Genomic DNA, 12,311 nt, shown 5'->3' with positions numbered 1-12,311 from the left:
CCTTCAGCTCAGCCCGTCTGGTGCCAGACCCCTTGGGAGCATTCAGGTGTTCAGCAGAACCAGCCCTGCAGGAGCAGGAGCATTCCTAATGCAGAGTCACGATTCCCAGAATCACAGAATGCCCTCAGTTGGAAGGGACTCACAAGGATCATCAAACTCCTGGCCCTGCATTACAGCCCCAAGAACCCCACCCCATGCCTGAGCATTGTACAAACACTTCTTGAGCTCTGGCAGCCTTAGGGCTGTGACCACTGCCCTGCAGAGCCTGCTCAGTGCTCCACCATCCTCTGGGCGCAGAACCTGTTCCTGATATCCAGCCTGAACCGGCCCTGATGCAGCCTCAGGCCATGCCCTCTGTGTCTGTCCCGCAGGAGGAAGCTGCAGACTGCCATGGGGTCTCCCCGCAGTCTCCTCCAGGCTGAACAGACTAAGTGCCCTCAGCCGCTCCCCTTCAAGGGCCTTCACCATGCTCGTGGCCTCCTTTGGACAGGAGCTTTAGCTCTTTCTTGTACTAGGTGCCCAAAACTGGACAAAGAACTCAAGGTGTATGCTCAATTCACATTTATTGTTAACTCCTGGCCATGGCCAAGCAGGCAGAGCCCATTGCACGGCTGAGCCTTCTCCACCCACAGGGCAGCCCCTCAGGGACCGACCCTGAACCCCCCAGGCCCGGCCGCCATGTCCCCCTCTATCCCAGCAGCCCCCGCGCTGCTCGGACCGTCATTCCGTTCGCCTCGGCAAGGGCCCCGCAAGGCCATCTCTCCCCGGGGCCGTTACTCGGCGCCGTTTCAGGCCTCAGCACCGCCCTGAGCGCGGCCCGGGCCGGGTCGGGCACACGGACACGGGGCCGCGGCCCCACACGGACACACGCTCCCCACCATACAGGCCTGGCTGAGGGTACCGCGCGCCCCGACCAGCGCCGCTCAGGCCGCGCGATCTGATTGGCCGGCAGTGCCGGTCACTCAGGCGCGCGGCGCGGCACCGCGCGACCCGATTGGCCGCCAGGGCGGTCACTCCGGCGCGCGCCGGGCGGGGTGTGGGGAGGGGGGGCGGGATCTCGGCCCCGCAACTGCCGGGTTCGCGCGCGCCCCGCGCCACTGCGGCTGCGCGCGCGCGGGGCCGTTAGAGAGGCGGCGGCGGCGGCGGGTGGGCGAGCGAGCGGCGCGCGCCGGCCCCGGGCCCGCTCCCGCCCCGCCCCTCCCGCGGTCACGTGACGCGGGCCTCGAGCGCTCGCGTGCGAACCGGGCGCCCTGCGCGCGCCCCCCGCGCGCCGCCCGCCGCCGTTTCGGTTTCATTTCCGGCGGCCCCGGGCCCGGAGCGGCGGCGCCGAGCGGAGCCCCCGGCGCTGCCCCCCGCTCCCGCCCAGGGTGGCCACACCCCCGGGCTCGGCGTGAACCGAGCGCCCCCGCCCCGCACACACACACCGCTCCTCCCCCGCCTGCGCCGGCACAGAGAAAGGGAAGGGAGGCGGCGCCGGGCCCGGGTCCCCCGCACCGCGCACAACATGGAGGAGCTGGTGGTGGAGGTGCGGGGCTCCAACGGGGCCTTCTACAAGGTACCGGGTGCTCGCGGCCGGGCCGGGCCCTAGGGGAGGGAGCGGGCACGGCAACGGGAGGAGGAGGAGGCGGCGGCGGCTCCTCCTCCTCCTCCCCGCGCTGAGGGAGAGCGGAGGCCCTGGGGCAGGAAGGAGGAGGGAGAAGCAGGCAGGGGTGGAGGCCGCGGCGGGTCCCTCGCGGTGGCCGCGCAGAGCGAGCCGGGGGCCGCCGGCGCTGAGCGGACTCGAGGCCCGATGAGGAGCGAGAGCGGGGAGGCCTCGGGCCTTCCCCCTTTGTGGGAAGGGGCGCCCGGGGCCGCCTCGTCCCGGCGCTGAGCGAGGATCAGCCCTGGGATGGGGCATTAATTGCTAAATCCTCAGCTTTTGTCGCTACTTAAGGAAAGTCTCTCTCGCCGTCCGGGTTTCCAGGAGAGCTGCACTGCATGAGCACGGCCTGCAAGGCGGGGAGGAGGGGGGCCCTCGTTAATACACATTCCTGATGAAATGCTGTGGTGGATTCTTGCTCCTAATGCCATGGCAGGGGAAGCTGCCTAGTGGTATTAAGGACAGCATTGCTTGGCCAGATCTATCGGTGCTGAGTCCCTGAATACATATAGATATCAAATGTACCTCTTCTTATTGAAATTATTTAGTGGCATTGCATGTTTGTTTCCAAGCCCTTGGGCTTAATAAAACCAACCCTGAGCCTTGAACATATAAACACAGAATATGTTTTATTAATACCGTGTAGTATTGTGTGGCTTTGCATGAGTTGGGTTGTATTAATCAGCTTACTAATAGGGTATAATTCGTAGTTTTACAGAAAATAAAATTCGGATATGGTTGGTTTGGGCCTACTCTCATTGATCTGTTATCAATATACCAGAAACAGCCATGGATCAGTTCCTGCAAGTTTCCCATGGTTTAAATGATCCTAGGACTTTAAAAATTGGGCCTAGTTATAGTGCGACATCCAATATTTATGTTAGCATTGAAGGACCGGGTAGAGTTTCACACTCACGTGTTCCTGTGGTAGGCCAGGTAGATATCCAAATGATGTAGTTCCAACACCTCCGAGTTTTTCTAAGAAAAGAAGACCTCTTAAAAGCTTATTTTTAAAATATGTGTGCTAGTATCCTATTCTGAAATTAATTAAAAAAAAAAGAAGTATGAGATACAAATCAGTGGTAAATTAGCATCCTGTGAGCTCACAGTGCTGTAGTCAAAGTTCTAGATCTGTATATTGCTTCCTGGAATTAAATAATCTAGCACTTTAAAAAATCAATTTTAGGTTTTTAAAGGTACAGTATTTGGTCAGAAAGAAGCAGAAGGAGTAAATGCATTGCACAGTAGAAATTTTAATGAGGCTTTCATCAAATTATAGTAGTTACACAATGACGTGAAGGAGATGATGGTAATAATGACATGGTACGTTCTTTAGTGACAAATATTGAATAAACCTGGGAGAATTGAAAGCTGAAACTTTTATTGTTTATGTTCAGGTTTGACACCATGGGGCCCTGTATGCCTTGTGTGTAGGTGAAAGCTAAATTTGAGCATATGTTCATGGAATCTTATTCATGATTTAGTGTACCCAAGTTCTAACACAGACATTGCCCCTAGCAGTGTAGTTATGTTTGTCCTTAACTTTTAGAAATTTTGACAAGATTTTTTTAGTTTCCTCTTTATCACTAACCAAGCAGCTTTGCTTAAATTGTCTAAAGGGAAAAATGTGCATATGGATTTATCTGTCTTCACCTGAATTACCTCTTGAGATGGAGCATCACACTTAAGATAAATGCAGCATAATTTTTTTTAAAGAACAAAAAAGTGGGAGTTGTTTACACTCTCATGCAATAATGTTCAGTATAAACCAGCAATTTTCCTCTGGTTTCCCCTAATTTGAATTACTTGAATTCTAATTACAGATTTTCTTTCATGATGTCTGAATATCACTCTGTTATAAAGTAATATATCTCATTTTTTTCTTGTGAGTTTTATGCCCATCTTAGAGATTGGCAATTCAGTTGTAAAAAATGGATGTTGACCCAGCATAGCAAGAAGTGTGCAGTGATGTCAAGTGTGAACTTGATTGCAGGATGATTTTATTTTTTCATTTTAGAAGTTTCTTTAAGCAGCCTTCTGAGAAGTGATTTACAGCAGTAATGTTTCAAATAAACCAAAGGCAAAACAATTATTTTATTCAATCTCATGATATACTGATAACAAGTGAAGATTTATTTGGCTTTAAATAATTCTGAATTAATGAGAATATGTAAATTTTTTGGAAAAATACACCTCTCCTGTTACTAAGACATGGAAGGAGGAAGAGTATGAGGCTGCTATAGTCAGGATGGGATGAAGTGGCTCAAGTAGGCACCCAGTTCTGGCTTCAGCTTTTCATATCCTCCTTGTAGGTCTCTCTGAGGACCTGAACATTTTTGAGTGTACCCACCAGCGTCATCTGGATCTTTACAGTACAAAACTGCCCATGTAAACCCTGCTGAAAGTAACAAACTGGTGTGTTCTGAGATATATCCAGAGGATTCATGTCCCACCCAAAGCATAGGAGATGGTTTGAGGATGCCTTCATAGCCAGCTATAAGATTTGAATTAAAATTTCGTTCTGGTCAGGTGCACTGGAATACTGGAGTGTGTTGTTGTGACTGATGTAGTGCAGGCTAGTTCTTTCTGAATGGAATTCAAATATTGCTTAGTGCATACTTTGTACTTTCATGATTTTTTGCCTCCTTGCCTAAGATGAATGATTCCATGGAAAGCACAGTGCAGTAAGTGGGCATGATTCAGGGATAATTGACAGTCTGGTACCTAGAGATGCTTAGTCATGACTTGCTATGTGGTTGGGCCCAGAATCCTTGGAAAGAAAATGTTAGATTTCCTTACTTATTTTATGAAGACTGGTTCAACAACCACCAGGACTGTGAATCCAAGGGGAGGAAACTGCCTTTTTGCAGCTCACAGCCAGGTAACTGAATCTTGAAGGTGTGCAGTATTAGGACATACCTTCTCTTATCTTTTCTTGTACAGGAGTAGTAAGTTGGGTTTTGAATTTCTTATTCACAGAGGACTAATAGACAGCCTTTGCCTAATCTTTTTGGGATTAGCTTTAGGTATTTCCCTCCAAAGGGGACATGCTTGGATGCCTTTCCAACATGGGATTGATTTTTCTTTTTGAGTTTGGGAGTGATTCTCTCTCATGTCCTCTGCTAAAGATGGAAAGCATCCTGTTTATGAGGCAGTCAGTTTTGTGATGGTGTTTGTTGTTGATATCTATATGTTGTCTGTAACCCAATTTTTGCCACTTCTTGCTCTATAACCTTGTGAAAATCTTCCACTTTTTATCCCAGTAGTTTCAGCGCCTTGCTGTTGTTTGCTTGGTTTTATAGATAACTTCATTGAAGCTACAGCTGATAAAATAATTCATCTTTCTTACTACTTTATTACTCCAGGTCTCACTATTAGCAACTGTTCCTGTGGCCCTCTGTATCCATTTTTTTCTTTCACTGTTCCATGCAGACACCTCAGCCAATATCTCCAGTCTCTTTGTACATTCATGACCCTGTCTGCTCAGTCCTTCTGAGGAAGACCGCCTGTACACTTTTCCCTCGTCTGGTGACCATTTCTGTGACTATTTTTCTTCTCCCTATTCTGTTCCTTTGTATGTCCAGCCTTTCTCAGACTTGATTATACACCGAGTTCCCTTTTGACATTCTCCTTCCAACAGGTATGAAATGTTACAGAATGGTTACACTAACAGTAGATGCACGTTTGTTATCAACATAGCCTTCTTTATGTTAAAGAACATTTTTTCCCTACTTTCCCTTCTTACAGTTAATTATCCTCCTTTACTAAAATGGTTGACAATGCTCACATCTGAGGATGTGAGCAGACTTTAAAAAAGCAAAATTTCATGGCAGCTGAAGCCTTTATTTTTTCCTTTGAAGTGTCCATCATTCATTAGCATAAAAATATGCTGGTGTTTCCAATAATTGTTATTTTTTTCACAAATAATTTGTAAAATTTAGACCATATATTCAGCATATAGCCATTCTTCAAATGTGAATGCTTGTGTTTGAGAAATGCCATGCTGTAAACTTTTTTACTTAATTATATCTGAAGCATGGAGAGAAATGAAATTATTTTTGTGACTCGGAGTAAAATCTGATGTAGAAAACTTACCACATTAGATTTTTGTTTTCCGCATTAGAGAAGAAGAATCAACCTTTGCCATTACAAAATGTACTTCTGTTCACAATTTTGTGTACTCTTTCTTGGAAATTCTGCTGTTAGCAATAATGGTATGTCAGCTGCTTCAGTCTTTCACTGTCCTGTTACCTCATTTTGCTTCTGTCCAGTTTCACTTTGTTTTTAAGGCATTTCATCTTTGTGTCCAAATTCATCAGAGCCACTGTTCTGTCCCTTCATGGGGGTGCATTTTAAGCTCATGTATCTGCACCATTATGTTTGAATTTCCATGCCTACTTACACTCTTTATCTAAAAAAGGCTGGTGAATGGTTATTGTATTTCTCCTGATACTCATGTGAGATCAGAGCCTCTTCTCTACCTTTACTGACATCTGGGGCTGGCTTGTCCTGTGTCTGTGAATTTGGCTTATGGTGTTGAAGGCTTCATTTCTTTTTAGCATTGTGCGTAATTTCACAAGTATTACAAAAAACAAGACTACCAGACAGTTTGGAGAAGTATTAATTTTGGTTTCCCAAAGGCATTGCTGCTTAAATATTAGTTTTTTAAGGAAAACTTAGACATATTTCAGACCTCTTCTGTTTGTACTTGAAGGTGTACAAATTGAAATATATAGTGCTGAAGAGTCCAAATACATTTTTGTACTACAGATCTGTTTAAATATTCATATTGGAGGAAAATTGACATGATGCTGTGGTCCAGACAATGGTAAACTGATGTGATAACTATCTGACATTTTTGTGTGTCATAAAAAACTGAAAAACAAGGAAAACCCCCTTTCTCTGGATAGATAGGATCAGCCAACCAAATATTAATGACTGTATTAATGATCATTAAAATATTTTGCATGCTGGTTTTAAGCATAAAGATCACAGAGGGGTGTGCAGACATGTTTCATATATTGCATACTTGAAATTAGGTATTTGGCAAGGCATTGTTCATTTTGTAATTAATTATAAATTTATTCCAATGAACTCTTGTAATTTTGCAAGACTGTTAATTAAAAGACAAACCACAGAGTTATGACATCAGTGGTTTTGGCCAGACTGAAGTGAAAACCAGGTATTCATCTGTTTCTGTGGTTGACTCTTCTGAACTTGGTGTAAGCTAAAGAAATTCAGATTTGTGATTTTCCCTGGCAGTGTCTGTACTGATGCTACCTGCAGTTTAACCAGTGTTCCTGGTTCAGGCTCCCTCTGATTTCTGGATTGTGACCAAAGCAGTGTGCAAGAACTGTTTAAGGAGAGCTCAAACAGGACAGTGTAGTTCATTCCTCTTTCAGCCAGCTGTGTCTCTCAAGTTTTACTGGTTTCCGATAATACAATTGCTAAACTCTTTGAAGGTCCAGGCTAGTCTTCAGCTTAACTTAGATTTATTTGTTGCACATCCTGGTTTACTTATTAATGATAAGTTTTAGCATTATTGCCCTTAATGAGGTATATTGCTGTAGCCCCTAGGATTGTGCTCAAGGTGTGTTGGATATTAGGAGCTCTCTTCAATTTCTCTCTGGATATGAGGTGTAGTCTTGCTCTTTGCTGCTGTGCTTGTAAATTTTTCTGCCATTTTCTGTCACTTTTCCAGAGTGCTGATGAAGACACCTTTTGGTGTTTTCATCATCACAGAGGTGATGACTTCTCCCAAAGTATCTTTCATACAAGGAAAGGTGATTTTTTTTTTTGACATTTTATAAATATGAGAAAATTAGGTATGAACAGATTGTTTCTCAGGGCATGAGTTGTGTTACTCTTCCCTGTTCTCCTGAAGGCTGTTAAGCGTTGCTGGTATCATTTCTGTGGAATTTGCTTTGTAAAATAATCTCTGCTTTTACGTACTCAAGTACTACTATTAATCCTTGTCTAGTCTGTGGCACAAAGGAGCCATGCCTAGTGTCTGGTAGTGATCATAGTGGTTGTCAGGTGTTAAAAGCATCCATTTCAGCTGCATCTGTAAGAATAAGTTACACATTACTACCATTGGAAGACACGTGGGTGAAGCCTTTGAAGGTGTATGTGTAATGTTGTGAAATGAGTCAGGAGGACTAGTATTGTATTGTTCAAATGCATCTCCAGTTCTGGAATCTTCTTACAGAATACACAGCAATATGAAACATGAGCTAAATGTATCACTAATGATCAACTGAGAGCTCTGTTGCCTCTTCATGTAAATTCCTTTTCTGTATTGCTGAGATGTGGTCTTAAGTCTTCTTTATACCATGTCATTGAAAAACATTAGCTGTGCTTGAAATCCCCGTTGAAGGAATATGGAATTTTGAAATTCATAATTATGCAAATACATTTGGAGACTTTTTAAAGTCTCCTTGGCTTGCTGGCAATAATAAAGTCTTGTTCTTAAGAGTATTGAGAGGCGAGCAAGGTGTAAAATAATTTTTTGCTGTTGTCACTGTGGCTTTCCTTTAACTTCCATTCACAGTGGCATTGGTTATGTTTCAGTTTTCAACTTGGATGGTTTCTTCCTTGTACTGAATGACTCTGGGTGATGACATTGATGTGCATTACCACTTCATTTTAGCCAGTTCTTGGAGCTCTGTATTAGGTCAGGTCAGGTGTTGTGCTTCTTTGATACTAAGATGCTGCTGCAACTCAGGAAATATTTTGGAATACTTTGTAAAGCAAAAATAGCAAAAGAATTTCTTAAAAACCATTTAGGTTCCGTATAAGAGAGACACTTATCTTCTTGTAAGAGATAAGATCTCTTCTTGTCTTGGAAACTTGCAAGGGCAAGAGTAATAAAATGGAGAATAATAAAATGTTCCACACTTCATTAACTAATTCTTCTACAGAAGTGATAGTTGCTGCTAAATTATTTTCAGTTTTTTAATCTACTAAGGTGGATCCCCATTAGTAGAAAAAAATTCTCTATTCTTTCTTGTTCATGGGCTTTTATTTACCTACCTCGCAATGATACTATGTGTGGACTAATGTTAGTGGAATACTCAGCACTTTAGCAGCTTGTTTTAGAAATTCAAAGAAGTAATTTAAAAATAAAGAATAAAACCTCCAAGTTCTTTTCATCCCTGGTTAACCTGTGACCACCATTGTTTCAGGCTAAGAAAAATATTTTGGTAAATCCCAAAGTTCTTTGAGTCGCTGGTCCTGCTGTTTTGTAGATGGGGAATGAGTGAAGCGTTTGGGGCTTTAGCTAAATATTGACAAATCCAAATCAATCAGTTGGGTGCTTAAGGCAGGAGGAGCCCTCAGTGCTGAATTCTAGTTCTGTCCTCTGCTTTGTGGTGGCATGGAGAGCACAACTGCTGTCCCTTCCCCAGGAAAAAAGGGAAGGCAGGTCCCAGGGCATTTATCTAAAGTTTGTGCTCTACAGACTTAGTGTGATGAAGTAAATATGGGGAATACTAAATAGTATTGTGCTCTACAGACTTAGTGTGATGAAGTAAATATGGGAATCAATTTCAGATACTGCTGAAATTGATATAGATGAGTTTTGTTAGTGCAATGTTCAAATGGACTTCGAGGTAAAGAAAGAAGAGACAGGACTTGGAGGTTTTGTGGGCTTTGGTTTCGTTTGTTTTTTGAGGAATACTGATGTGTATTTCTATGCCTGTCTATACATTAAATGTGATTATAAAACCAAACGTTTAAAACTCTTGAACTATCTTGTCATTTCCTACTAACCGTTCCTGTTGCTTCTAAAAAGTAGAAATAATGTCTTCATAGCTGAGGCATTCTGTTTGTGTATCAGTGTGCTGGCAGTCATGAACCCAAGGAGGTTATCAGCTTTCAGTATGTGTTTTATATTAGTCTATTGCAAAATTAAAAAGGTTGACTTTAAAACATTCTTTCATTGTGAGATTCATCAATACTTGTGAAAAGGAGGTGTTTTGCAGGCTTAAAATTACTTTTAAAAGTGTCTATAAACATACATAATTATACTTTGTTTCCTCCACAGGCATTTGTAAAGGATGTGCATGAAGATTCAATAACAGTTTCATTTGAAAACAAGTAAGTGTATTGCTGGTGTTGTACCTGTAAATGACAGAGTATCAACCTTGCATTTGATTGACCTAAATATGGCTTAGTGCAGAGTAGTGTATATTAGATACTCTAAACTTGCTGCTGGCATGTTTTGAAGTTATATTTAGTATCTACTATTTTGTGATATTTCTATATAAATGCTTTTAACAGTTTAAATATTTTCAAGTGCAAAACCATAGTAACATGGGTTTTGCTGGGAAGGTAATCATGTTGTTCCTGAATTTACGTGATGACAACCCATGTTTGATTAAGTCAGCAGTTGTACCATTACTGACTCTTTCACATGTGAATGTCTTGCCTTGGTTTTAGAAGACTCCAGTATTACAAAATTTGTTCTGTAGATAAATGATGAATACCAATTGTCTGATCTAGAAACTAAAATTATCCAGTCTCCATTAAAGAAACTGAAAATTAAAACGGTATTCAGACTGGATCCTGATTAAATTTTCATAACCAGTAGTAGAACCAAAGAAAAAGAAGATACAGGCTTGTTTTGAAGGAAGTGTCCAAATGTGTTGTGGAAATGTTTTTTAATCTATGTTGCTAGTGTTGGGGTTAAAAACCATACCTGTAAATAGAGGAAGAGCTTCTACTGGAAGATTCAAAAGACTGCGGGGGCCATCAGGGTTTCATTTAAGATGCTTAATGGTCATTTAGATGTGTTTTTTCTTATTATGTATACATTGGATCACATTACCTTTAATACATATGTGCACAAAAGCTCCGCTGAATTTGAAACTGTAAAATTAATGGATTAAAAATGATTTTGTTTACAAAGAAGATGAAAATATTTAGACCATTCACTGTGATTTTTGTTTGCAGCTGGCAACCAGAGAGACAAATCCCATTCCATGATGTGAGGTTCCCACCACCTGCAGGCTATAATAAAGACATAAATGAAAGCGATGAAGTAGAGGTGTGTATGCTCCATTAACAGCTCTTGTCTTGAGAAGTGAGAGAACTTGCTGTGAAAAATGTCAGCCAGGCCACTGTAAGGTTTGCTTCCATGTTAGGTGATGTCACCTTCTTTGATTCCAAGTACTGCAGAAAGCACAGTGTCAGGCACATCTCCAAAGCCAGAGTTTGACAGTAATAAACCATGCAAAGTCCATGTACCACAAAAGGCCCTGTAAAATTCCATGTACCATGACCTCCATGCTGAGTTACAAACATGATCAGTGTTGCAGTGATTGCAGATCAGTCCTTTTTAGGACATTTAATTCAGAAATAGGTGATGAACTGTAGTTATTAAGCTGTTAGGTAATAATGTCTCTATTACCAAAGCTTCAAGCTGAATCAGATAATTTGCATTATATGTGTGTGTACATAAAAACATAGAAATATATGTGTATATGTAAATACTTAAGTGTATATGCAAAGAGATTGGCTTGAAAGCAGCATGTTTCTAAAACCTTATTTTATAAAATTGTAACATTTATTTTTATAATTAATTTAAAGAAAGAGGTCTTGTAAGATTTGCATTCTGCTTGCATGCTCTGTAGGCTTTTAGTTTGAAAGATAAGAAAATGGCAAAACTTCTGTAATGTGGATGTGGCTGAGAGCATATATGTGCTAAAGAAGTGTAGATGTCTGACCCCCTCTCACCCACTGGTAGGACTTCATCAGACCTACACACATTTAGAAATACTATTGATTAAATATTCAGAGATGTAAAAGTCTGAATTATCTCTCTTTTAACTGCATGCAAGACTGAGGCAGCTACTGCCAGTAGATTGGGCACTGTATTATTTATTATTATTTGTCTGTACAATCTTGCTGTTACATGCTTTCTGTGTTGTGCTCAGAGACTTTATGTACTAAGAGGTTTTGCTGGGTTTTGTTCCTATGGAGTTGCTGATCATATTAGTGTCAGCTTTTGTGATGTCTTTTAAGGATATAATGTATGTATTTTGTTCAGGTTTATTCCAGGGCAAATGAAAAAGAACCCTGCTGTTGGTGGTTGGCTAAAGTGAGAATGATAAAGGGTGAGGTAGGAGTATGCATATATACATATATATATATTTTATATTTACTTATACTTTTTTCTTTCTTTTCCCTTTATATATTGATGTACACTGTGGTTTGAACTAATCTCTATTCATTTTTTAAGAGTTTCTTGATTAGGACAGTTGCAATTACCATTAACCTCAACCTGAGAAGTCAAATTTGACTTGTACAGTTAACAAAAGTACCTTTTCCTTAATAGTGTAATGCTCACTCATGTCATAAAATATGTGGCTTGGATGATTTTATTATTTTTATATCAGTTCTACGTAATAGAATATGCAGCCTGTGATGCTACATACAACGAAATTGTCACAATTGAGCGTTTGAGATCTGTGAACCCCAATAAACCCGCAACAAAAGATACTTTTCATAAAATCAAACTGGCAGTTCCTGAAGATTTAAGGCAAATGTAAGTACAAGCGTTTCTTTATAACTTGTTTCAGAATGTGGGTAACTTCTTAAGCCTGAGACAAGAGGAATAAAAATGCTTTTTACCACTCTAAATTAACTTATTGAAATGTAAAAATGTAAAAAA

The 12,311-nt window shown here is 41.7% G+C and overlaps 1 protein-coding gene across 3 annotated transcripts in view; it reads left to right on the top strand.

Moving 5' to 3' along the window:
- Positions 1 to 1,252: 1,252 nt before the first annotated feature.
- The window catches only part of FMR1 (FMRP translational regulator 1), a 33,389-nt gene continuing 22,330 nt past the window's right edge, over positions 1,253 to 12,311 (top strand). The window contains exons 1-5 of one of the 3 annotated variants that reach the window (XM_030967384.1): positions 1,253 to 1,555; positions 9,684 to 9,736; positions 10,592 to 10,685; positions 11,688 to 11,759; positions 12,037 to 12,185. In XM_030967384.1, the coding sequence (XP_030823244.1) occupies positions 1,505 to 1,555; positions 9,684 to 9,736; positions 10,592 to 10,685; positions 11,688 to 11,759; positions 12,037 to 12,185 (419 nt within the window). In that variant the 5' untranslated portion in view covers positions 1,253 to 1,504. The remainder of the gene's footprint in view (positions 1,556 to 9,683; positions 9,737 to 10,591; positions 10,686 to 11,687; positions 11,760 to 12,036; positions 12,186 to 12,311) is intronic. The other 2 variants (XM_030967383.1, XM_030967385.1) reach the window with 2 other exon arrangements.

The sequence above is a fragment of the Camarhynchus parvulus genome, chromosome 4A, assembly GCF_901933205.1.
Source record: "Camarhynchus parvulus chromosome 4A, STF_HiC, whole genome shotgun sequence".
Classification (NCBI taxonomy): domain Eukaryota; kingdom Metazoa; phylum Chordata; class Aves; order Passeriformes; family Thraupidae; genus Camarhynchus; species Camarhynchus parvulus.
The sequence above is the reverse complement of the archived record's forward strand: the minus strand, read 5'-3'. Positions and strand labels throughout refer to the sequence as shown.